Source organism: Styela clava, chromosome 9, assembly GCF_964204865.1.
Source record: "Styela clava chromosome 9, kaStyClav1.hap1.2, whole genome shotgun sequence".
Lineage (NCBI taxonomy): Eukaryota > Metazoa > Chordata > Ascidiacea > Stolidobranchia > Styelidae > Styela > Styela clava.
The window spans coordinates 15,894,782-15,918,697 of NC_135258.1; the positions used below are offsets into that span (position 1 = coordinate 15,894,782).

General features: G+C 34.7%; 5 protein-coding genes across 6 annotated transcripts; 3 read left to right on the top strand and 2 right to left on the bottom strand.

Moving 5' to 3' along the window:
• The first annotated feature begins 4,567 nt into the window (after nt 1-4,567).
• On the top strand, nt 4,568-9,036 carry LOC120338771 (solute carrier family 35 member E3-like). 2 transcript variants are annotated; one of them, XM_039406715.2, is made up of 5 exons: nt 4,575-5,112; nt 6,088-6,285; nt 7,006-7,116; nt 7,544-7,699; nt 8,205-9,036. In XM_039406715.2, exons 1-5 carry the CDS (start codon nt 4,939-4,941, stop codon nt 8,589-8,591), a joined length of 1,026 nt encoding a protein of 341 aa, XP_039262649.1. In that variant the 5' UTR covers nt 4,575-4,938; the 3' UTR covers nt 8,592-9,036. The 2 variants fall into 2 exon arrangements, with proteins under 2 accessions (XP_039262650.1, XP_039262649.1); XM_039406716.2 differs by lacking the exon at nt 7,006-7,116 and having other exon boundaries at nt 4,568-5,112.
• Nucleotides 9,035-10,438, bottom strand: LOC120338775 (uncharacterized). The gene is made up of 2 exons (XM_039406721.2): nt 9,845-10,438; nt 9,035-9,158 (listed from the first exon to the last, which is right to left on the bottom strand). The coding sequence occupies exons 1-2, from the start codon at nt 10,239-10,241 to the stop codon at nt 9,130-9,132; spliced, it is 426 nt and encodes a 141-aa protein (XP_039262655.2). The 5' UTR covers nt 10,242-10,438; the 3' UTR covers nt 9,035-9,129.
• A 150-nt stretch (nt 10,439-10,588) lies between these two features.
• Nucleotides 10,589-14,546, top strand: LOC120338774 (uncharacterized). The gene is made up of 4 exons (XM_039406720.2): nt 10,589-12,043; nt 12,378-12,582; nt 12,785-12,947; nt 13,197-14,546. The coding sequence occupies exons 1-4, from the start codon at nt 11,999-12,001 to the stop codon at nt 13,546-13,548; spliced, it is 765 nt and encodes a 254-aa protein (XP_039262654.2). The 5' UTR covers nt 10,589-11,998; the 3' UTR covers nt 13,549-14,546.
• Nucleotides 14,547-16,630: 2,084 nt separating this feature from the next.
• Nucleotides 16,631-19,823, top strand: LOC120338773 (uncharacterized). The gene is made up of 4 exons (XM_039406719.2): nt 16,631-17,028; nt 17,387-17,591; nt 17,795-17,957; nt 18,200-19,823. Exons 1-4 carry the CDS (start codon nt 16,984-16,986, stop codon nt 18,549-18,551), a joined length of 765 nt encoding a protein of 254 aa, XP_039262653.2. The 5' UTR covers nt 16,631-16,983; the 3' UTR covers nt 18,552-19,823.
• A 471-nt stretch (nt 19,824-20,294) lies between these two features.
• Nucleotides 20,295-23,506, bottom strand: LOC120338768 (somatostatin receptor type 2-like). The gene is made up of 8 exons (XM_039406713.2): nt 23,243-23,506; nt 22,740-22,902; nt 22,404-22,579; nt 21,741-21,938; nt 21,403-21,559; nt 21,077-21,271; nt 20,765-20,874; nt 20,295-20,540 (listed from the first exon to the last, which is right to left on the bottom strand). The coding sequence occupies exons 1-8, from the start codon at nt 23,473-23,475 to the stop codon at nt 20,447-20,449; spliced, it is 1,326 nt and encodes a 441-aa protein (XP_039262647.2). The 5' UTR covers nt 23,476-23,506; the 3' UTR covers nt 20,295-20,446.
• Between the last annotated feature and the right edge of the window lie 410 nt (nt 23,507-23,916).

Consider the following 23,916-nt stretch of genomic DNA (forward strand, 5'->3'; position numbering starts at 1 on the left):
AAACAATACAGTAAAAACTAATCCCATACCCGACTTGGAATGGTAACCGGACGAGAGGCCGTGGTTCGCCATATGGATAAGCCGTCTTATCGGCTTTCCTCTCCCCCGGGATAAATATGTAAATCCTATCCTATCCTGTCTGGCCGCGTTCTGAAAATGTAAAACCTATACGCGAGACAGAAGAAGCGAAGAAGCACGTTTCGTGTTTGTTTACATCGATGCGCTTGAATGGTCGTTGCAATGGTAACCAACTCCCATGAAGCAGTGGTCCCCAAACTTTATCTTGGTGCGTGCAAATTATCAGGAAAAAACTCACGGCGCACTTACACGAACAAATGTTGCTTTTAAACAAGCCGAATTTCGCATTGAGTTAACATGGTATTGGTGTTTGAGTTGACTTGTTGGCCAAGGTATAGATGGTAAAATTTTGTGTGTTTTTTGCATGGTGTGATAAATTTTTCTCTGTCCCAAGCAGAATGTCATCATAGATCAGGGATGGCGAACCACTGACCCGCGGGTCACAAAGTGACCCACCGCGTTTTATTTGTGATCCGCCAAGCGAAGGCACGAATAAAATAAAAAAAAATGCTAACATATCAGTGATAAAAATTGATAAAACCGGCCTTAAATTAATCTAACAATAACTAAACTATTATAATGTACCGTCAGTTGGACAGTCAGGAAGGGCTGCAATCGCTCATGTTCAAAATGTTGATTTTCGGGCCGGTATGGTAATTTTCAAAACCCCTAATCTTGTACGCATGTATGCACCGCTGTGCACCGTTATTCAGCTATTGAGCCTGACATCGTTTATGATATAACAATGCAATTGATCTGTTCATTTCTCGCAATGCCTGTCTTTTTTGGAAGTGCATCTGCAGACTGTTTTAGGGGTTATACGAGAACTAGATGCTACTTTGCATTTTATTAGTTTCTCGTCTACAATGCCGTTGTGAAAACAAAAACTTTCAGACTTGAAATAAAAATCTAGAAATCTGATATAACAATGGGGCAGTGTAAAAGAGCTTTAATGTGGTTGGAAGCTGATCAAAAATTATAACACTATCAAAGCGGAATTACCTCCAAACACTAGAACCGTAAAATAATTTAACGCATCATCCTAAACGTTTTTGGTAATTCATGTGTCTGTTTTCGTACTCTAATATCATTAAATCGAGTGCCATGAAAAGTCCCTGATAGAAGTGCTGCATAAGTAAAGCCCAAAACTACACCAACACCAGCTTATAAGATTTGTTTCAGAAGTTTCTTATAGATACAAACGTGAATTAAATATCTGTGACCCACTCTCTTCTGTTCCGCGATAAAATTATAATTTTTGACCCATTCATTGAAAAAGGTTCGCCATCCCTGTCATAGATCATCTATCCATCGCTTTATAATGACAATACATCCCATTTATTAAACAATTATTTTTTGCCTGTAATAAATAGTTCAGAGCGTTCCCCTTCACCCAATCATTGAAACATCTACTCGCAGTTTTATTTTTTTATTTTTCAGGTTACTTCAAAGTGAAAAAATGAAGTAAAACACATAAGGAAAAAATCAAACAAAGACTCCGATATTCTGTGAAATAACAACCTTGTTCCTATATCCTTGTCTGATATCAATACCCAAGAATGAAAAACCTCACTTACACCCTTTGTAACCAATTTATTTTCCTATCCCACTTTACTTAATTGTAGTAATTTTACTGTTACCGGTAACTTTTTTTACTTATTACAATCTGGACTATAATTTGGCAATGATAGGCTCTAATTTGGGGAATGAAATGGTCTCGCCCACCTCTTTATGCACCCAATTCTGGCAACTTTAGTTGGGCAACTTGGCATTTGACTCCAACTACAATCAGCTTGGCAATATGTTTTCAATAGAATCTTCCTTTTATATTTTAATTAACGATTAGAAGATCGATCAATTTAGCAATGGCAACCATTACAAAAATATCAATATGGTGTGGCAAATAATTTTTTTCTTTTCTAGTATTTATTTATTTTTTTGTTTATTGTATAGTATACCCTAAATTTATCGCGTTTTATTCTTACTTAAATAACCTCTCAGTGGTTGCGTGTGTGTGTGTGTGTGAATTAACTTAATAATTTTAGGTAGTAAACACGTACCACTTCCTCTTGGCAAAACCTTCCATCATATATTTTGTACGTTATAAACCTTATCTAAGGTTTCATTTATTCCCCTGTTTTCATAATCAGTTTTTATTTATTTGTTTTTATCTGTCAAATGTATTGTTATGCTGATTATGGAGTCGAAATAAACTTATACTCATATATACTTATACGAATAAATGATATTCACCTGAGTCAGTGTTTTGCTTTATATCTAGCGTAACATAATTGATATGAAGTGTCCCAACTCCCAAGTGAGTCTGAAGATCGTCTCAAATTTGAACATTTGCCATCATCCAATGGTAGCCCAAGGCCGCCTGGATCACGTAAGCGGTAAGCCAGGACTGTGGAAGAAAATTTACAATGGTCTCTCGATTTCTGTTTCTAGATTTAGGGTGTATAGTAGGCTACATATTTTTCCATTAGCGATAAAACTATTCGTAACCCAGGTTGAAATTCCAAAGGTGTTGTTCGCACATTATAGGAGGGTGTGAAGAAATCACTTCTGTATACAAGTATTGGATCAGCATTAGATGCCGTTTTATTCACTGTGGAATTTTTTGTAAAACACAATCAATCACTGAAAAACAAATGAATGGCTTGTTTGGTGGCGCATGAAGTTAAGCATTTCGAATATGTCCGTCGACATATGGTCAATTTCTGTCAGTTCAAAGCGGGGAGAAAATGCTGTTTGGGAAGATTGATCTGCTGTGGACTGTTATAGCTAACTACTCTTATATTACTACAATACTCATGACATTCCTATACTTTCCTTTTTCCTTCAATAGCTAACCAGTTATGTGGTCCAACGCGCAGCCGCAATCCATCAACGGTAGCTACATGAATAATGTAATGAAGTGGCATGAATGTTCACTTCGTACTACGCTCCGTATGAACTTCAGAAAACTTTAAAAACAAAACAGCTTTCTTAGCCATCAAGCCCAAATAGACGTCGCCATCACACACATAATCACAATGGCAGGCTTTAAAAACTGAACTTAACTAAGGTTATTATTCGAGTGGATTGTTGGAATACCCGCCAGTGTATTTTCGCGCGGATCTGTTTTTTTTTCTACGCGACTGACTTCTGAAAATTGTTTCTTCCATGGCCCACCAGAGCTATAACTGTGGATTGCTTTTATATTTTTTTGAAACACATATGAGATATAAGCTTCGTAACAAGAACAATACTATATATAAAGCGGTTCTAAAACTAGGAGAAGTCATCAGTCGCGCCAGACGTCATCAATTTAGGGGGATATTTTCAAACACGTAGAAAATGTATAACAGAATCACGTTTTCGCTCGAGTATATTATCTCGATATAGAGGTCATATGCAATTATTGATAAGAAATTCTCACGGTATTATACATATTTTAGCGATACATGTTGCCCGTTTCCTGTGAATATACTGTCACAAAAATGTGTTAAGAATGTTGTTATTTAATAGTTGTTCATATGTAAATACTACGCAAATTACTCTCGAAGAATATTCAGGTAGGCATGGACTAGGTATATTAGAATGCATTTACTAATGGAGGTTGTATATTTGTATGTTTTGAACAGGCTGTGAGGAAAATAATACGCTTATTGTACTTTTCATAATATTTAGAATGTCTATAGCAGGGCGAAAAGCTAGTTGAATATACTATTACAATGTCAATGGTCATTCAATGTTTAGAATATAATAGAAACATTGTCGATGCATTTTAGAAAGTTCGCAAGAATAGCAATCAATGTTAATTCTGAAAATTCGGATTTTTTCATCAAACTGAAAAATAACGTTAAATAAATAAGCAAAATTATTTACGTCGATTATTAAACCCCGTACAAAATATATTTCTGTTTTATTATAGTTTCATTCCAAATTACTCTAACAGATTATAGTAATTAAACTATGGCGTCACATTCGATCATTAACACCAAGTATTATGCAATAGATTGTATTAGAAAGCAACTCAAAACACCCTCAGGGCACCTGTGGTCGCGCTACTCAATGAAACCCGATAGACTGGTAATGGGCGCACATTCGTACGTACCAGTCACATACTCGATATGTTATACCCATAATTTACAAGCAGATGGAAGTTTAGGGGAAATTCACAAACAAGTACTTGTGTATTTTTATGTTTAGACATTAGGCAGTGGAACTGCAAAAAAAGCCTAAAGTATAAGTTGAGGCTCGATTATTTCAAGGTTGCATCTTTTAGGCAATGTGAGGATTATCTATACAAGTATAGTTTGGGAGTACAGTATTTCAATCTCCTGGGAAGGTTTTATCCAATATCTTTCAATGCCGCAGGTCTTTTTTTGGTTGTGACAAAAACAAGGTGATATTTCTGTCAAAGGTATATAAGTTGACAATATAATTCCCATCCGATTATCAGCTTCCCAGGACCCAGAGTATTATGCACGGTACTAATATTCAAGCAAATTATTGAATTCGTGTATTTCAGGTTTATCTTCAAAGTAGAAAGTATTATGTTTATTTATATTTATAATAATTATAAATTTATCAACGAATTAAAATGTATGAATTCAATCCATTCTATCTCTTTATAAAAAAGGCGATAAAAAAGTCGTGCAATAATATTTCATGAAGAATTATTTAAACATTATGAGAATAATAATGAATGTCATTTCATGTCTAAAACCAATTGAATATGCCGGGAGACATTTTTCATGACTTTTCATGTAAAAAAAAAACTTGATAGTTTCGTTTTTGACAGGTACTTATAATAAACACAAAAATTTAGGGTAAGCAGGAAATTGCATTTTCTAGTGATTCGAATATAAAATGCTTTTTGTTGTGGCCGTCTTAGTGCTAAATTTCATCTTCAGCATTGGAGTTATTTTCACAAATAAATTTCTATACAAATACTACAATGTTCCTCCAATATCACTTGCCAGTGCTCATTTCGCAGCTACTTTCACGGGACTGACGACGTTCTGGTTACTTGGTGGATTTAAAGTAAGTAATCGTCATTGAATTAATTTCATCGGTGTTTAGGTAATATGCATATTTGTTAATATAACATATATCTCAAGTGATATGATTGTTAATATTCAATGATATTTATAACTAACAGTTGCTGACAATACCCTTAGAAATGATAGGATTTGGGACTGATGTGCTCAAAGAAAGTTTATCCTAAAGTTCTTCCCCGCCCCCTGCTGTGTTGAATTCCCCGCTATTTGACTGCTTGCTGAGCACTTTCAATTTGAAATACATCCAGTATAGTGGCACCAAAATACGTTACTGACTACGACGACATCGCAAATTTGAATAGTTTTTTTTATAGATATATAATGCAGTTATATAATAATAATTGCGCCTATTCATTTTACTATCGATTGCGTGTGGCATTGCCTGAAGCTAATATCAGAAAACTGTAGTGGTTTTCTTAGATTTTTCTTATAACAATGATTTTCGAGAATCCAAGAAATTAAATGATGAAAAAATTCAGCTAAATTTTCTCATAACCCATAATCTATGTTTGCATATGTATTACAAATAGATGCAATAAATATAATCTTTTTATCGATACTGCGTAATTGTGACTAAATGCATTTTCAAACTAGCTAAAAGAATGCTGGTACCCATGGTTTTCTCTCAATTACAACCTTGAGAATCTATAACAAGCGGATCATTTGTAGTATATATATTAAACAGTCATACTCCCTGAAACGATTTTCATTAACGACTTGTGCCCGAAAAAGTTGGAATAAAATTTTATTGTAGGAGAGATAAAAACCAGAAAATGAATGCAAATTTAGCCGCCTCGGTTAAACTCTGAGATTGAGACTCGCATTTTTACTTAATATAATACTTGTGCTGCAAATAATCATATTTACATATTGCAAAATTTTGTTTACTTTCAGTTTGCTTCAATTAACTGTTATTATTCAATTGTATTTTTTTTACCGATTTTCCCTGTATTTTCAGATAAAGCATATCAAGTTCATTAAAGTACTTCCCATATCCATTGCTTTCAGTAGCTCGGTTGTTTTCACAAATTTCTCATTGAAATACAATTCCGTTGGAACATACCAGATTTTGAAATGTCTCGGAGATCCAATGTTAATTGTTCTACAGACGTTTATGTATAATAAAACGTATCCAGCAAATATTAAAATGACTTTGGTGAGTTATTTATTACTTGCAAAGTTCTGCATTGATTGATTGCAGAGTTATTTAATTGACATAACCACTATAAATCAATCTCTTTTATGACTTTATACAATATTAGTAAGTCGGATGACCTCTTATATTATGCCCTTTTCAATACGATTTCATTAACGTTTGTTTTATCAAATACCCTACTACGTAAATGAAAGTTCTTATAAGCACACACGACTAAATATTTCCGTTTGAAGTATAAAATATCAACCATATACGTTTTGGTAATCAAAATCTCCAAGTCTGCGTTTTAATGTTTATACAGTATATAGAATAAAATCAAACCAAGCTGAATTTCAATGGTTTTAACGGCAAAGTTTCGTTATTTAAATATGTGCTCAAATATTAGTCAATTTCGAGCAAGGTATTTTACTTGTTTGAGGTCTTTGTTTATGATATTGGGGAACATCGTCAAAATAACAGTTTCATATATTATCCTAATTTGAAATAGTCGGTCATTAGCGTGTCGTCTGAGTAATAGCTGAATTTCTATCAATTGTAGAAATAGTAACAAAAAACGATTTGAATCCAGCACTCAATAATTCAACGTCGTTTTCAGATAAAACATCACAATTTCTAACATCTCCAATAAAATAAAATCGTGCATACATCACTTCCCTGAAACTTAGCTCACATACCTAAATGCATTTTATCCATTTATATATATATATTCATTTATTTTAGGGCATCATGGTGTGTGGTATTGTACTTAATTCAATGTTTGATGTGACATTCAACATGGTTGGAATCATATTTGCAATGGTTGCTGTCGTTGCTTCTACTTTTTATATATTGGTAAGACTGATTATGGGTCAGTAACAGTAGCGTGGTAGTATTCAGAATAATTTCAGTATCCGTATGTATGTAGGCTAAATGTATCATTTAGCGAACTAAGTTTGTCTCACCGAACAAATCGTCAAAGTTTGTCCGACGCAGTGTGTTTCCTCAACACCTGGGGGGTTGGGGGCACAGGATACGGCCTTCACCACCAAAACTACCCGTAACAGTTTCCAGTGATCGGGCAACCGCTTCCCATTCCAGAAAACAACGCTAACCGACCTCTAAACCCTTAAATCATTCGAGTTTGACCTGATTGACAGGATTGACCCGCCTTCAAATCATCGCTATGCCTTGTTGTGTGGCGAATCCGTTGCCTAACGTTGGTTTTCAGAACCCTTTAAATATATATACATGTCAATAATGTTTATACTGATTTTTACAGTGGATTGAGAAAAAGCAAGAAGAACTAGAAGTTACCCCGTTACAATTACTTATGTATCAAGCTCCCACTTCTTCAATGCTTTTAAATTCTGTTGTTTTATTTATTGAACCACCTTGGGAAGAACATGGGATATTATGCGGGTTGCATGAATCAGTGGTAAGTAGTTAAACAGATTGAATGAAAAAGCTAAAATATTTTTTCGCAATAGCTCAGTGTTATGGAACATAAATTCCCACAGAGATACCAACGATGAATTAACGAGATAGCGATGAGAGACCGCCGACTTATCGATCTAGCGGCGTGTATCCTTCCGTCTGACTAAAATCAATACCTCGCTAATTATACGACATAATTCATTCAAAATCAATGAGCTTCTGGTCCGATATATGATGAATGCACGTACAAAATTTGGAGCAGATTCAACCTCGCTTTCGTGAGATATCGCGCAATATACGAAAGTGTCCAACAGGCAGGCATTGAAAATAATAAGAATTTCGTACACCCTTGTTTAGATGGTGGGTGCAATTGTGTATCACTCAATTATAACTTTGTCTTATCTCTCACAAATAATGTAATAACTATGCTCGTCATATTTTTTAATTAATATCGAGTAGAAACTAGAAAAAAGATTAATCGTTTTAAACAAAAATTTCATTTTAAGGCAGTCGTATTCGTATCGATGGTGATGGCCTGTGGAGTAAACATTACAGTGTTTTATATCATACGACATACATCAGTCGTCACATATGCTGTGTTTTCGAAATTAAAAACTTGCGTCGTGATTCTTGGAGGAGCTGTTATATTATCACAAGAAGCTCAGGAACCTGTTCAAATATTGGGAATTGTACTAACTTTAATTGGAACAATAATTTATACGATTATAAAGTTGAGAAATATTAGGACAAATCATCTCGATTCACAGGACGCGTCACAAAAGGACCCGCCTTCTTCAAAATCAAATTTAAAGCAAATTTCAATAGAGGTAATTCCGAAAAAACATCAAAGTATTGCTAATTTAATCAGTACTGAATATGAGAAGTCCATTTAATGCGATTCTTGCGCTGATACAATGCTGGATATGACAAAAGCTGGCTGATAAACAAGCTCATGTTTGCATGTGAAAATGCAGATCGTTGAAAACGTAAAATACCAAAATCAATCCCCGTGGGATTATAATGGGGTTTCCCCAACAGAGCGCAGATCGCTGAACAGCGAAAGCTGTGAAGTTTAATTACAACAATGAAGAATATGTTTAAAATAAATCTACCCTTGGGCTGCATGTATAATTGAGAAAATGTACTTGTATGCAGAACAGCTAGCCACTATTTTCAGGGTATGCAAATTGTTTTTTTACATTTATAGATTTTTGATTGATGATTTAAATAATGAATTTTAGTTTATTACAACATATATATTTACACATACACCATACGTTTTTTATGCCGCCATAAAGCAAAACTCGAAAAATAAAGTTTTTATCTGGTATGTTACAATTGAAGTGCTCATGTCGTGACTCGGTGGGTCCAGAACAGATTTAATAATTTAATCGACTGTTTCTTACAAATATTGCTATAAGTTCGTTCAGTTCAGTCGTCGGATGGCGTGAGGCATTTTCCTGTTGAATAATATATATATACATCGTCTGCATGTTGGTTTAAGAAATAAAATATTAGCTAAAATAGAGTTATCACAAAATATTCCCCCCAAATGGCGAGTAACACGAGCTGTTGCGGTCAAGATTTCGTATTCAATTCAAGGAGCATGAAAGATTACGATGGTGACAGCTATATTATTAGTAATATTTCGTTCCAAGGCATGGGGTTGAAAACTAATCGCTAACGATCAGATAAGAAAATCGCAAATCAGTGTGTAAGAGCGAGTCCTTTACAGCAGGGTCACTAGCTGGAACAACTTTTCCCATTTGGGGAGGGATTCGCCCCATGGAGGAAATTAGACGTTTTGGGAAGGAAATATCACTTTGTATTTGGTGTAGTTTAACAAATAGTGTTTAGTCATTTTTAGTACTATTGTAATACGTATTAATGGTTATAATATGAACTGATCAAAAGCCAGAGTGCGAGATTCGTGTATAGCACTAGCTTCAGGCACATTAAGATATTAAACAAATAACGGGAACAGAGATTTTATGCTTAGTGAGGGAGGAATAAAGATGTCCAAAATGGACAGTAAGAATTTATCGAAAAAGGTTGGGAACCACTGAGCTAGAAAGTACCCTATAAATAACCAAAACTAGTTATCCTTCAACGCCCTAGCAAGCGATTACAGATTTCAGTAACTTACTTGCACATGTCTGACATGCTCTGTCTCCAGATTGATTCCTTCTGACGCATTGATTGAATTGGTTCAAATATTCGTTAGTTTTTTTCAAGCTGAACAGAACGTAAACCAGGCATACGCATAACACGATGAGAATAACAACTGTAAGCGATAACCCTATCAGTGCCTTCTTATGTTTGGCATCATTGTCTTGAGGAATAACCTCTACCCTTGAAGACATATCGTTGGATGATGAAGTCATGCCTATAACTTCTGCAGGCCGACCTGTTTCAGTATTGTTTGCATCGTTGCTTTCATTCAGCTGTTTTTCAATGTCGTAATAAGATCGAGTAAATTCGTCTTCGTCAAATAATGGGGCCGATTCTTCCTTTCGACGTTTATTAAAGAGGCGCCCACTCATGTCTAACTGCTAGTGGCCATACAGAATAAAAAAGCCACAGAAAAATCTAACATATATTCGTTTATGTCGAGTGCCTGTGTACTTTCAAGTGTAAACATCATCTATAGCTGGATATTTGTCAATACTCATGATTTAATAATCATTAACTCACTGGCTTTATGAGCGGATTACGTAGAGCATTACCCTTCCGCGTGATGTTTCGCCTAAATAAATATATATATATATATATATATATATAACAAATGACCATCAGGATACGTTTCATGCTTGCAACCGATTATCACTCACAAATAATATGACTTGTGTATGAATTTTATTATAATTTGATATCTTATTCACACTGATTCAGTTTACGACCAGATACATCTACTGATTAGGACACGAAATGTGTAAATATATATATATATATAGTTTTGAAACGCTACTACGACATCGAATAACCTCAAAGGGATTTTTTTTTTACAAAAATTAAGTTTTCACACCATGATTTAGAATTAGTAAGCTGCGATGATGAAGCTTACCTCCAGAATTTTTTTTTTCATTGGTGGTTGCAGATAGGAAAATATAATGTCTTGTATTACTTTTATAAAATCGATAGAGTTATGGGTAGCCCACGTCAAATTGTCCATACTTCGTATCATTGAAAACAATTTTTCGTCCTGAAAATATAATAACTACCTGCGTATCAGTGACAGCTTGTACGAAGCCTTGTTCGGAGCACAGGTGTAAAGACACAAAATGAAATAGAGGTGAGGTACACTTTTCACCTACTTATTCACATACCCACCCAGCCTTTATGTAAAGTGATGAAGAGTTATAAAATAGGCATACGTCGGATATGGATTTTTCTCATGTACCTAATAGCACACCTAATTGTCCACCTCTCACTGTCTGTAAGGCGCCAATCCTGGGGCGATTAGGCCACCATTTTTCGTGTGTTGGGACACTTTAGTCTGCTAATTTTTTACAATAACCAGAAGCAAGTCGATGCCAGAAACATATCAATTTGACAAAAGGCGAAGTCCTTCAACGACTACACATGAGATGTTGAACTGGACAGAGCGCAGGGAGGACTGCACTGCCGCGTGATTTATAGACACAACTCTCCTGGGGTAAACAGATTATCCATAATTTTATTCCAATTTTCCATATTTTAGTTCTCTTATGAGTTCGGGGACGAGCCAAGTGACTCCCGTAGTATTTGTACCTGCTACATATACTTCGTTCCGGTGTCCGCCATCTTGGTTCACATACGACTGGAGTGTCTCATTTAAATAAATTATTTGATGATGTGCGCACAGATACAGGTGGCTAATTTCAGTTCAGTGGTATTAGTCTATTATGCTTTCTGGGACCAATTTTTGATTATTGCAATTAAACTAAGGATATTCGGAGGATATTAGGACAATTTAAGTCATTTGATTTGTAACTAAATTTTAAAACACAACTAAAAATTGACAAATAGCACGCTAAACCGCAAAAACGAGCCAATGTTTCCAACCATACTTGAATATCAGTCTAGGCGTGTTAGCATTTATATCCAGTCTGAGACTCTAAGCACAGAAGTGAAATAAACAAGGAAATCGATGCTCGGGGAAACAAACTGGACAAATAGAAGAATGATATTGTGACATCATAAATGCATTGCTATTGACGACCAGTTGACAATCACCTGGTTTTATATCAACATCCATTTTTATTTCGGAGAAAAATACAGCGTTACAGACATTGCTTGCAACGACCTGTTGATTTTCAAGATGGAAAACAATTTTGAGTGTTTGAATACAACTGCTGGCCAGCAGGTAATGTAGGATTATATTTCATATATAGGCTATTTTTGGAACTTTTTGGTATTGTTATTCAACTAATCGCTGAGAATTCACTCTTACGCCACGGAAAACCAGATAACTGCATGAAGTGTTGGCTTTGAACAAGGTCATAGTCTACTTGGATCCAGATATCCAAAACTTTACAGTATGGATAAAATTTATCAATCCATGTTTTGACGAGACACTGTGGCGACGTTAAGTGATAAATAGATTAGCTGGGACTAGGCCAGAGGTCTTTCCTGTACATCCAGTACCCGGCATATGCGTGACTAACACAATCCAATTTTAACACAAAAATCCTTTAAAGGTATTTGTGGAGGGGACGCGGGAACCGGATGATGGAGCGAAAACCAATTTCTTGATAAGCGAGATTGTTCCAAATAATATTTCGGCAAGTGATCCAGCTCGCAAAGCAACTCAACGACGTTCGAGAAGTGTGGATATAGGAAGAAGGAACCAAACTATACTCGAATCCAGACGTTCAAGAAGTGCGTGCAGCTTTGGAGTCACAGGTTTGTAATGTTTATTCTTTACGACAGCACATTTCCCCTTCAAGCAATAAAGCTTGAAAATTTTTTCACAGTAAAATTTTTGTAAAAACTTCGCAAATGCTTCAAACATTGTTAGGTTATTTAAAATAAGGCAACATCATGTTCCTGATATCCATCATACAAAATTGTTTCTCATGTAATTTAATCTTATATCTTTCTCTAGAAATCGACTTACGTAGAAATGGCGATAACAAAATTTCTTCGCAGCCAAAATCGGCTCCCATTTCTTCGGAGCCAAAATCGTATTCCATTTCCTCGCAGCCAAAAATGGCTTCCATTTCCTCGCAACCAAATATGGCTGAAACCAGCATGAACGAAAAAGAGAGGTGAGTGTTCTTAATTTTTTTGTTGTGTACTCATAACCAACAACCAGCGGAAGCGCCAGTAAAACTTGCTAAAATCCCGACATTTGTCCTTCGGGATCTATACCAAAATGTAGTTTTTTGATCAAATTTGCAGATCAATTTTGCAATGGCCACCTCCAGATTTTCGTTCCCTCGTGCCTCGTTAGCTTTCATCATGGGTAGAGACGGTGGTGTATTAGCTTCTATATGTTTTCTTCTTCATTTTTGCAGTACGAATCCTGGTATTGTACCAAATGTTTTCATGACAACCTCCTGTCCAACGCTTGGGAATGACGTCACCGAACCTGATTATCCCCAGTTCGCAACTCCCAAACTTTCGAAGTCAGCACCTTCAATGCCTTCTAAATCCAGCAAATGGAAATGGCTGCGTCATCAACGCAAAGTTCACCCATCACCTCAAACCGATCCATCACCTAGAACCGACAGCAGTCGATCGAAGAAACGCAGCAACAAGAAGTCATCAAATGCCAAACGATACTTTTTTCTCCCACTAGCACACTGGAGTATGTTGGTGTGGAAACCACTTGCGGTGATGACATCACCGTTGATGAACTTTATGTAAATTTTTCATTTGATTTATTTAGAAAGCACTTATTATCATATGTTAGTTTTATATTATATACAATAGTTTCATTATTTTAGAATTAGAATTGCATTTGTTCTGAGAATGAATGACTGCCATTTGTTTATTTTTAGCCGAGATAATATGTATTTGAAATGGGATCCAACATAGTAATTGCTTTAAAATCATTATTTTTTGTGTTGCCAAATTTGGAACTAAATTCTGATTCAAATGGGATAAATTGACCTTTGAAATAGCATTGTCAACAGCTAACTTTTGTTAACGAATGGGTATTTAAAAATTTAAATTTTTTATATAATTTAATTAATGAACTTGATTTGACAAAATTGAAAACATTGTTAAAGCTAGTTGACTAATTGGTATTTTTCAAACTATTTATTTAGATATATTACTTATAAATACGGAGAATCTAATGAAATTTTGTGTAATATTCCGACTTGCAATATCTTTTTGAATTTTTACGTGATGGGATATTTTTACATGGCTTTTAGCCTTGAGATCTTTTGATCTGACTAGTAAAAATATTCTTGATATCATTGTCTAAATTTGCTTTTAACAAACTCAAGTTATTGTATTCATGTCATATTGCATCACAAAATTGTTTCAGATTATTTCAATACGATTTGATTACGACACGGCTTTTCTGTTCTAAAAATTTATCGATTATTTATCTTCGAGTTAGATGTGTTCAAACTTGTTTGGCCGAGGGTAATTAAGTGAAAATAAATTTTGGATTGAATTGATGCCTTGGCTTCCGATTCATCGGTTGCGACTAGTCACTGTCATATTCGTGGAAAAATTCTGACTTGTGATCGTGATGTATATGTATTATGGTGTCATATGAATTTTTGAATAAAAAATATACTTTAAAGATTTTGGGTAAACATATATATTGTGAATTTTCAAAGTTTTACAGCATGTTAAATATTGATTTTATGTAAATGATGTGTAGAGTCCACCCACAGCGGGGATTGTGACATTTATTTGTTAAGTTAGTGATTAGGAGAATGTATTTTAACATTTGTTTTTAGTCAATAGCGTGTGTGGGTTTTAATTAAACCACTCAATCCTAGGATTTTCATCTAAATAGTCTAGTATTTAATGAAATTTAATAGTTTTTTTTGTATATAGAACATTTTTAGTTTCAGTCATTTTTATAATTATAGTCAGTTTACAGTGAATAAATGCTTTCTGAATAAAACTTATGCATTTTGTAACTTGTGTGAATGGGCTTCATCTCTGAAGGTTGACTTAAACTTGAATTTCCTAATACCTGCCTAAAGTTGCAGTCGTCCAAACCAGGGGTGTGCAAACTGCGGCCCGCGGAAAAGTGCCAATTTTAATTAGTGTGCCCTCAGTTTGAAATAGTTTAGTTAATCTGGTACGTGCGAGCAATTCCAATCTCTTTGAATTTTTGTCAGTACTCATGATTTAATAATCTCTAATTTACTGACTCTATGAGCAGATTACGTGAAGCATTACCCATCCGCGTGATGTTTCGCCTATATAAATATACATAACAAATGACCATCAGCATACTTTCCATGCTTGCAACCAATTATCATTCACAAATAATAAATAATATGACTTGTGTATGAATTTAATTATTATTTGATATCTTATTCACACTGATTCAGTTTACGACCAGTTACATCTACTGATTATTGGACACGAAATGTGTATATATATATATACAAGGTGTCTCAAAAGTAAGTTTACACTTTTAAATTTTGATTTGCTTTTCAGGTACTCATCATAGAGCGTTCAATTTTTTAGAAAACATATTATGGATAAGTAGTAAAATTTGGGTATTGTTTGCATTTTTCATCAGCCCACAGAATGACAAGGAGATTAGCCTAAGAAATAAGGTGCCAAATTGCTGTTTGGCTAAAAGCATGTAGAATAGATCGATAAGAAAACTAAGCGCCACTTTAACATAGAATTTGAAATTATTTGGTTTACCACACGACGAACATGTTATGGAATTCATCATAAATTTAGGAATACTGGATTTGTAGTTGATGCACAAAGATCAGGAAGACCAAGAAACGGACGCTCTGAGGAAAAAATATAGAGCCGAGGTAATTCCAAACTCTCTTTTAAAGAGGCGCTGAGTTTGCCTTGATGATTTATATGTTTTTTGCCAAACAGCAATTTTGCACCTCATTTCTTGGGTTATTATCCTTGTCATTGATGGGTTGATGAAAAATTCAAACAATACCTAAATTTTACTACTTATCTATGCTATGTTTTCTGATGAACGCTATATTATGGGTACCTAAAAAGCAAATCAAAATTAGGTGTATACTTGGTTTTGAGACACCCTGTATATGTTTTTGAAACGCTACTACGACATCGAATAGCCTCAAAGGGAAATTTTGCAAAAAATTAGATTTTTACAACATAATTCAGAATTGGTAGGGGGCGATGATGAAGCAAGCTTAAGTCCAGGAAAACGAATTTATTTATATTGAGTATTGTTGCAGATATGAAATTATAATGTCTTGGATTACATTTATAAAATCGATAGAATTATGGGTAGCTTATGTCAAATTGTCAATACTCCGTATAATTGAAAAAAAAAGTTTCGTCTTGAAAATATAACTACTTGCGTATCAGTGACTGCTTATACAAAGCCTCGTTTGGAGCACAGGTGTCAAGACGAATATTGAAATGAAATTGAGGTACACTTTTCAATTACTTATTTACGTCGGATATGGATTTTCTCATGTGCCTAATGCCACCTCTAATTGTCCACCTCTCACTGTCTGTAACGCGATAATCCTGGGCCGAATAAGCCACCACTTTCCGTGTGTTGGGACACTTCAGTCTTCTAAATTTTTATAGAGATAGTCATCAAAACTTTGGGTAGTGTAGAAGAAGGTGGTATTACAATCAATAGCGGGAATGAACCTTGATTATCGTGAATATAGTGAAGCTTTATCAAGTTTTTCTCTATATCAGTAAAAATATTTCAAAATACCTATACTGCACAATGCATGGGATAGCCTGCTTGTGAAACAATGAATTCACAAACAGGGATCCCCCGTCCAAAAAGTGTGGGAAACTCTGCTATACAGTATACACCCAGTTGACGAGCGCTGGTTTACACCCATACTTGAATATCTGTCTGAGCGACGGAAGTGTCTGAGTGACTTTACAATTTCCATTGTTCCGTCATCTTTGACCTCTTGTTCATTGGCCATTCTTACGGAAGTAAACAAGGAAATCAATGCTCGGTGGAACATCCATAATTATAACGGTACAAATAGAAGATTGAAATTGTTACGTCATAACAGCATTGCTATTGACGACCAGTTGACAATCAGCTGATTTTATATCAACTTTCATTTTCATTTCGGTGAAAAATACAGCGTTACAGACATTGCCTGCAACGTCCTGTTGATTTTCAAGATGGAAAACAATTTTGAGTGTTTGAATACTACTGCTGACCAGCAGGTAATGTAGGCTTATATTTCATATATATTTTAAAAACGTTTTGGTATTATTATTCTACCAATCGCTGAGAACTCACACTTACGCCACGGAAAACCAGATAGCTGCATAAAGTGTTGGCTTTGATTAGGTCCTTAGTCTACCTGAATCGATATACTCAAAATAGTACAGTATGGATAAAACTTATCACTTCATGTGTTGACGAGACACTGTGGCGATGTAGAGTGGTAATTAGATTAGCTGGGACTAAGCCAGAGAGAGGTCTTTCAAGAGCAGACAGGACCCGGCATATGCGTGACTAACCACGCGAGCGATTTTCAATTATAAGTTATAATAACTTATAACACTAAATCGTTTTAAGGGATTTGTGGAGGGGACGCGAAAACCGAATGATGGAGCGAAGACCAATTTCTTGCTAAGGGAGATTCTTCCAAATAGGATTTCGGCAAGTGATCCACCCCGCAAGACAACTCAACGACGTTCGAGAAGTGTGGATGTAGGAAGAAGGAATCGAACTATACTCGAACCCAGGCGTTCAAGGAGTGCGTGCAGCTTCGGCGTAACGGGTTTGTAAAGTTTACATCTTTACTACACATTTCCTCGTCATGCAATAAAGCTTTGAAATTTTTTCATACTAAAAATGTATGTAAAAACATCGCAAATGCTTCTAAACCTTGTTAGGTTATTTACAATAAGGTAACATCATATTTCTGAAATCCATTATACAAAATTGTTGCTCATGTAATGTAATCCTTACATCTTTCTCTAGAAATTGACGAATGTGGAAATGGCGATAACAAAATTTCCTCTCAGCCAAAAGTGGCCTCCATTTCTTCGCAGCCAAAATCGGCTTCCATTCCCTCGCAGCCAAAAATGACTTCCATTTCCTCGCACCTAAAATGGACTGAAACCAACATGAACGAAAAAGAGGGGTAAGACTTCTTAATTCTTTTTTTGTGTACTTATAACTACCTACAAAAGCGCCAGTAAAACTTGCTAAAATCCCAACATTTGACCCTCGGGATGTATACCAAAATATATTTTTCCCTGATAAAATTTATTGATCAGTTTTGCGATGGCCACGACAAGGTTTTCGTTCCCTCATGGCTCGTTGAGTTTGCATCACGAATTGAGACTGTGTATTGGATTCTAGTTTTCTTCTATGTTTTTGCAGTACGAATGCTGGTATTGTACCAAACGTTTTCATGACAACCTCCAGTCCAACGCTGGGGAATACCATCACTGAACCTGAGTATCCCCAGTTCGAAACCCCCAAACTTTCGAAGTCAGCACCTTCAATACCTTCTAAATCCAGCAAATGGAAATGGCCGCGTCGTCAACGCAAAGTTCACCCATCACCTCAAACCGATCCATCACCTGGAACCGACAGCAGTGGATCGAAGAAACGCAGCAACAAGAAGTCATCAAATGCCAAACGATACTTTTTTCTCCCACTAGCACACTGGAGTATGTTGGTGTGGAAACCACTTGCGGTGATGACATCACCGTTGATTAAGTTTATGTAAATTTTTAAATTGATTTATTTAGAAAGCACTTATTATCATATGTTAGTTTCATATTATATATATTACGCATTAGTTTCATTATTTTGGAATTAGGATTGCATTTGTTCTAGGATTAAATGATTGCCATTTTATTTTATTTTTAGCCATGATAATATGAATTAAAAATTGCACCCAACATTGTAATTGCATTAAAATCGTTATTTTTTCTGTTGCCAAATTGGAAACTAAATTTGGATTTAGAGGGACCTTGGAAATTGCATTGTCAACTATTGTAAACAAATGGATCTTTAAATATATATATAATTTAATAACTTTTTTAAAAATTTACCTAATGAACTTGATTTGGAAATATTGAGAATATTGTTGAAGTTGGTTGAATAATTAGTATTAATAGTTGGTTAATATATTTTTTGTAAATGCGGAGAATCTAATGAAATATTGTATATTATTCCGACTTGCAATATCAATTCGACTTTTTACGTGATGGGATATTTTTACATGGCTTTTAGCCTTGAGATCTTCTGATCTGACTAGTAAAAATATTTTAATATCACTGTCTAAATTTAATTTTAACAAACTTGAGTTTTATTTTTATTTTGTATTCATGTCATATTGCATCACAAAATTGTTTCAGATTATTCCAACACGATTTGATTGCGACACGGCTTTTCTATTCCAAAAACTTATCGACTATTTATCTTTGGGCTGGATGTGTTCGAACTTGTTTGGCGAGGGTAAATATGTGAAAATAAATTATGGATTGAAAAAATGCCTCGGCTTCCGATTTATCGGTTGCGACTAGTCAATGTCATATTCGTGGAAAAATTCTGACTTGTGGTCGTGACGTGATGTATATGTAATATGGTGTACATGTAAATTTTTGATTAAAAAATATACTTTAAAGGTTTTGGTAAAAATATATATCTAATTTTATATAAACACCATGAGTAAATTGTAAATTTTCACAGCATTTTAAATATTGATTTTATGTGATCGCTGTGTGGGGTTCACTCACAACTGAGTTTGTGACATTCTTTTGTTGTTAGACATAGCTGTTAGGATGATGTATTCTGTCATTTGTTTTAGTTAATAGCGTATGTGTGTTTTAATTAAACCGCTCAATCCTAGTAATTTCATTTTACACATCCTACCTCGCCTAAATATTGTAATATTTATTGGAATTTAATAGTTATTTTTTTTGTATATAGAACTTCATTTAGTTCAAGTCATTTTATAATAAGAGTCAGTTTACAGTGAATAAATGCTTTTTGAATAAAACTCATGCATTTTGTAAGTTGTGTGAATGGGCTTCATCTCTGAAGGTTGCCATTGGATATGAATAATGATTTATTGAGTTTATACCTTAAACTCGAATTGCCTAACACCTGCCTAAAGTTGAAGTCGTCTAAACTAATCGAGGCCCTGGATTAGACGTTTGATATTCGTTCTCTAGTGTGAGAGTCCTGTTGTCAAATTTGCCATTGTCGGAATCGGAGATTTGAACTCATCAGAGGTAAAGTTTTATGATCAGGGTCAAAGATATTTTACTCTACTTGGGAGTAACATATAGTCGGGTAGGACACGTCTGTTTATTGAATAGGTCTCTTTATATCTTTCATTCGAGATTAAAATGCAGACACCATACTGTATGTATGCACCATACATTCACAAATATGAAAGAAAAATTGCATGTTTCTGAAATTTATTCAACTCCTTTACATTCATCCAATATATAAACAACAACAGCACGGTACATAAGACTGGAATAAACTTTAATGTATACATGATAAAATATTTAAAATGCAAATTGAAAGAGTTATGCCTAAACGACAAAACAAACAACAAAATACGTTGTTGTTCTCTAAAACTAAATTGATTATCAGTTATTCCTGCATTCATGCCACTGACGATCTGGCCGATAGCTTCCGGGAGTTTTCTTTCGGTCTTGAACTCAGTGAAGAAGTTATAGATGCTCTTCCGATAAGTTGTCTATAATAAATGTAAAGATTTGAATTATTAGATTTAATAAAAAAAATATGTATTAGTTTTCATTTTATTTATATTGAAACGTCCAGTACTCCAGAACACAAGAGATTCAGTAATCTTTGCAATGCTCTATTATATTCTATATACGACACTTGCAATATACAGAACACACACACATATATACCTAATACTGTATATGCAGAGTTTATCAGAAACAAAAAACGTACCTGAATCTCTTTTTAAAACTTCCAATAAAGTTGTACAAATAAGGGTTTATGGCTGCATTCAAATACGCAAGAAGTGACGTTATCACGGGTAGGACAGCGCACAAGTTGCTCTAAACAAAGAATGACAAAACTATTAGATATAAAAGTAAATCACTGATGTAATTCGACTAGACTTGCTGCCCGTCAATTCAAAAGTTAGGATATTGCTCAAAGGCTTTATTAAATTTGAAATATTGATAAATTGTAATTAAACAATTATTCTCATCTAACTGAGATTAACGAACAGATAATATTTTGAAATTTCCACCATACCTCAATGCTCGCGTTTATTCCACGAATCTTTGCAACATGTACGGCATGAAATGGAAGCCAACATATCACAAATATAGCGACAAGGACTGCACACATCGCTGTAATCTTTTTTCTATCTCTGTCTGCCCTGGATGATGTTGCCATCAAAGTGCGTTTTAGCCGGTATCCAATCATTCCATAACACAGAGATATGACCTAGATAAGAAAAATAATTGTCATGCGAACACTGTTGAGGGCCATGATTATGTTTCAATTCTTTTCAAATTATCATTTATTTCAAACATTTTAAAACTGTAAATATCACAGACGGTTCCAATAACACTTACAATGAATGGTACAAGAAACATGATCACAAAATTGAAGTAGACATATGCTCTCCATTCTATTCCTTCCAAAGTCATACAAGAGATCGTAGTTATGTCATCTTCTGCTGTAATATCATCATCAGCATAAAGTAAATCATCATCTTCATATAGCGTTCCCCTGCAAAATTTTTACACACATTTCAATGCTTATTGCAGATGGAAATTCTGGTCGTTGTTGGTTATACAGATATATAATCAGGTTAAAATGTACCACAAATGCCTTTTGGGAAAAAATGTAGTTTTTACAATTTGAGAATATTTTAAACGTAGAATGGAAATTAATTTCGAAATTGCTGTACCATGAATTTGGATCTTCTTTTAAATTCGAAACGATTTCACTGCTTTCAACGTTTGAATTTGTGTCCAGGCTTTTGCATTTGTTTATTTCTGCACCAACCGGTGCCCAAGTAATACAGTCAGCAAAAGCTTCTTCAGAGACAAATTTTTTTGAAACACACCATTCTTCAGGCGTTTGCATCGGTTTTGGAAATACATATCTGCGAGAAATAAAGTAAAGTTAGCTTAAATATGACCTGTTGAATCAAATAACAGCATTGTTGTGATCACAACATGAAAGTATGATTCAATTTTCTAAAAGGTTCCACCTATGGGTACTAATTACAATTTCATCCCAATATTAGCACCTCGGTGACTACTTGACTCAAATTAAAAAAAAAAATGAATTGTAAGGTTTAGTACCGTCGCTATGTCATGTACATGGTCTTAAAATACCGTAGTGTAGTTGATGTTTGTTAAAACCACCTAGACGTCTAAATAGCGTTATTCCATTTAAACTAGTTGTGTATTGAACTGACCATAAGGTGCTAAAAAATGACAACAATCCACTTAGTTTTGAATGAGCACTTGCTTCATATGTTTCAAATTGAAAAGATTTCTCATCTCTGTAGGAATTTGTTTTCTTAAGTAGACAAATCACCATATTGTAATTAGGTTTCACATACCCGCATCTACATTTCGTTGGATGCAATCCAATAACATCGCTGTACATCATGATCGGTATACACATTATGAGAGAAGCTATCCATACTATTACTGTTACAGAAGCTGTGAATTTGAATTTCTTCATAAAAGGTGGATAAGTGTGACACACCGCTACATATCTGTCCACACTCATGACCTGTCAATAAATTTAATCGTTCATATTATACCAAAATCCAGACAAACGAGGTCTCGAACTTTAGGTATGCAACATGAGATGACGGCATAGTGCGTAGTTAGTCTATCACTCAACGCAGTGTGTAATTGATGAAAGAAATTATTCTACACGTAGTACATACCGTGAGAAATATTATGGAAGCATAGTAGTTGAGAAATAATACAGTTTCTTTAGCTTTGCACATTCCACTTGTGAATATCCATACGTCGTTTATATCTTCAGATATTTTGAATGGTAGCGTAAGGAGAAATATTAAATCTGCGATTGCAAGCTGAAGGACGTACCTAGAGACAGAAATTTGAAAAAAATAAAAATACATTTTTCCTATTTTTAAATCATTTTTTTTGTAATTTTCTTGCTGCTATATTCAAATTTTAACGATTTTTTTACGTCGTAAAATTAGATAATTGGCGACATCAATATGTATTACTTGTTACATCAATTAAATTTCAGGCAATCAGTCATTATAGGCTATATTAGAATATGAGTAGCATCGGCTTAGTTTGGCACAGTCCGTATCAGTCGCAATAATTACATCATGAGTAGCCTATATCCTCAATAGGAGCGCCGGTATATCACGAGTGCTCCGTACTTTTTATTGGCTTTCAATTTAAATGATCTTACCAATGTGATGCCGCTCTTCTATATTCTTTTAAAGCAATGATGAAAATTATAACAAGAATGTTGCCGAAAACTCCGATTACACAGATTATAATACGGGCTATAATGCTTCCCCATGGTGGTGTCGTTGCGCTAGTTGGGGTGTTAATTCCTCCCCCTTCTCCAATTCCACTGCTATTTCCAGAAAATAAATCATCGTCCAGGTAATCTTCAAATAGTAATGTTTCCTCTGTCATGTTTTAAATTGTAGTATATATACTCCTTATATTTTACTTTAGTTGTCCTAAAAACGAAAATATGACATTTTCTAGGGTGACAGTTCGACCAAGCTAAGATTTTAAGACACCCTGGGTTCCCTTTGCTGGACCGTATAATACGAGTTCTATAAATGACGCAGTGCAATTTTACAATGTTTTTGAATTAGGTACTCCCAAAATTGATCTTAGGGTATTTTATATTCCGTTTACGCATTCTAGGTCAGCAGCTACAGGCGAGGCTCCATCGAGGAGATACCATTTTTCAATTGGGCTGAGGCTCTGCATAGTCTAAACAAGTTTTACAGCTTGAATGACACTGTGGAATTGTACCGTGTATATTTAGCTACACCGCTTTACCTACATTTAATTTAAATTTTTGTAGTTACAGAACAATTTTTTCAGATCATCAAATCATATTGT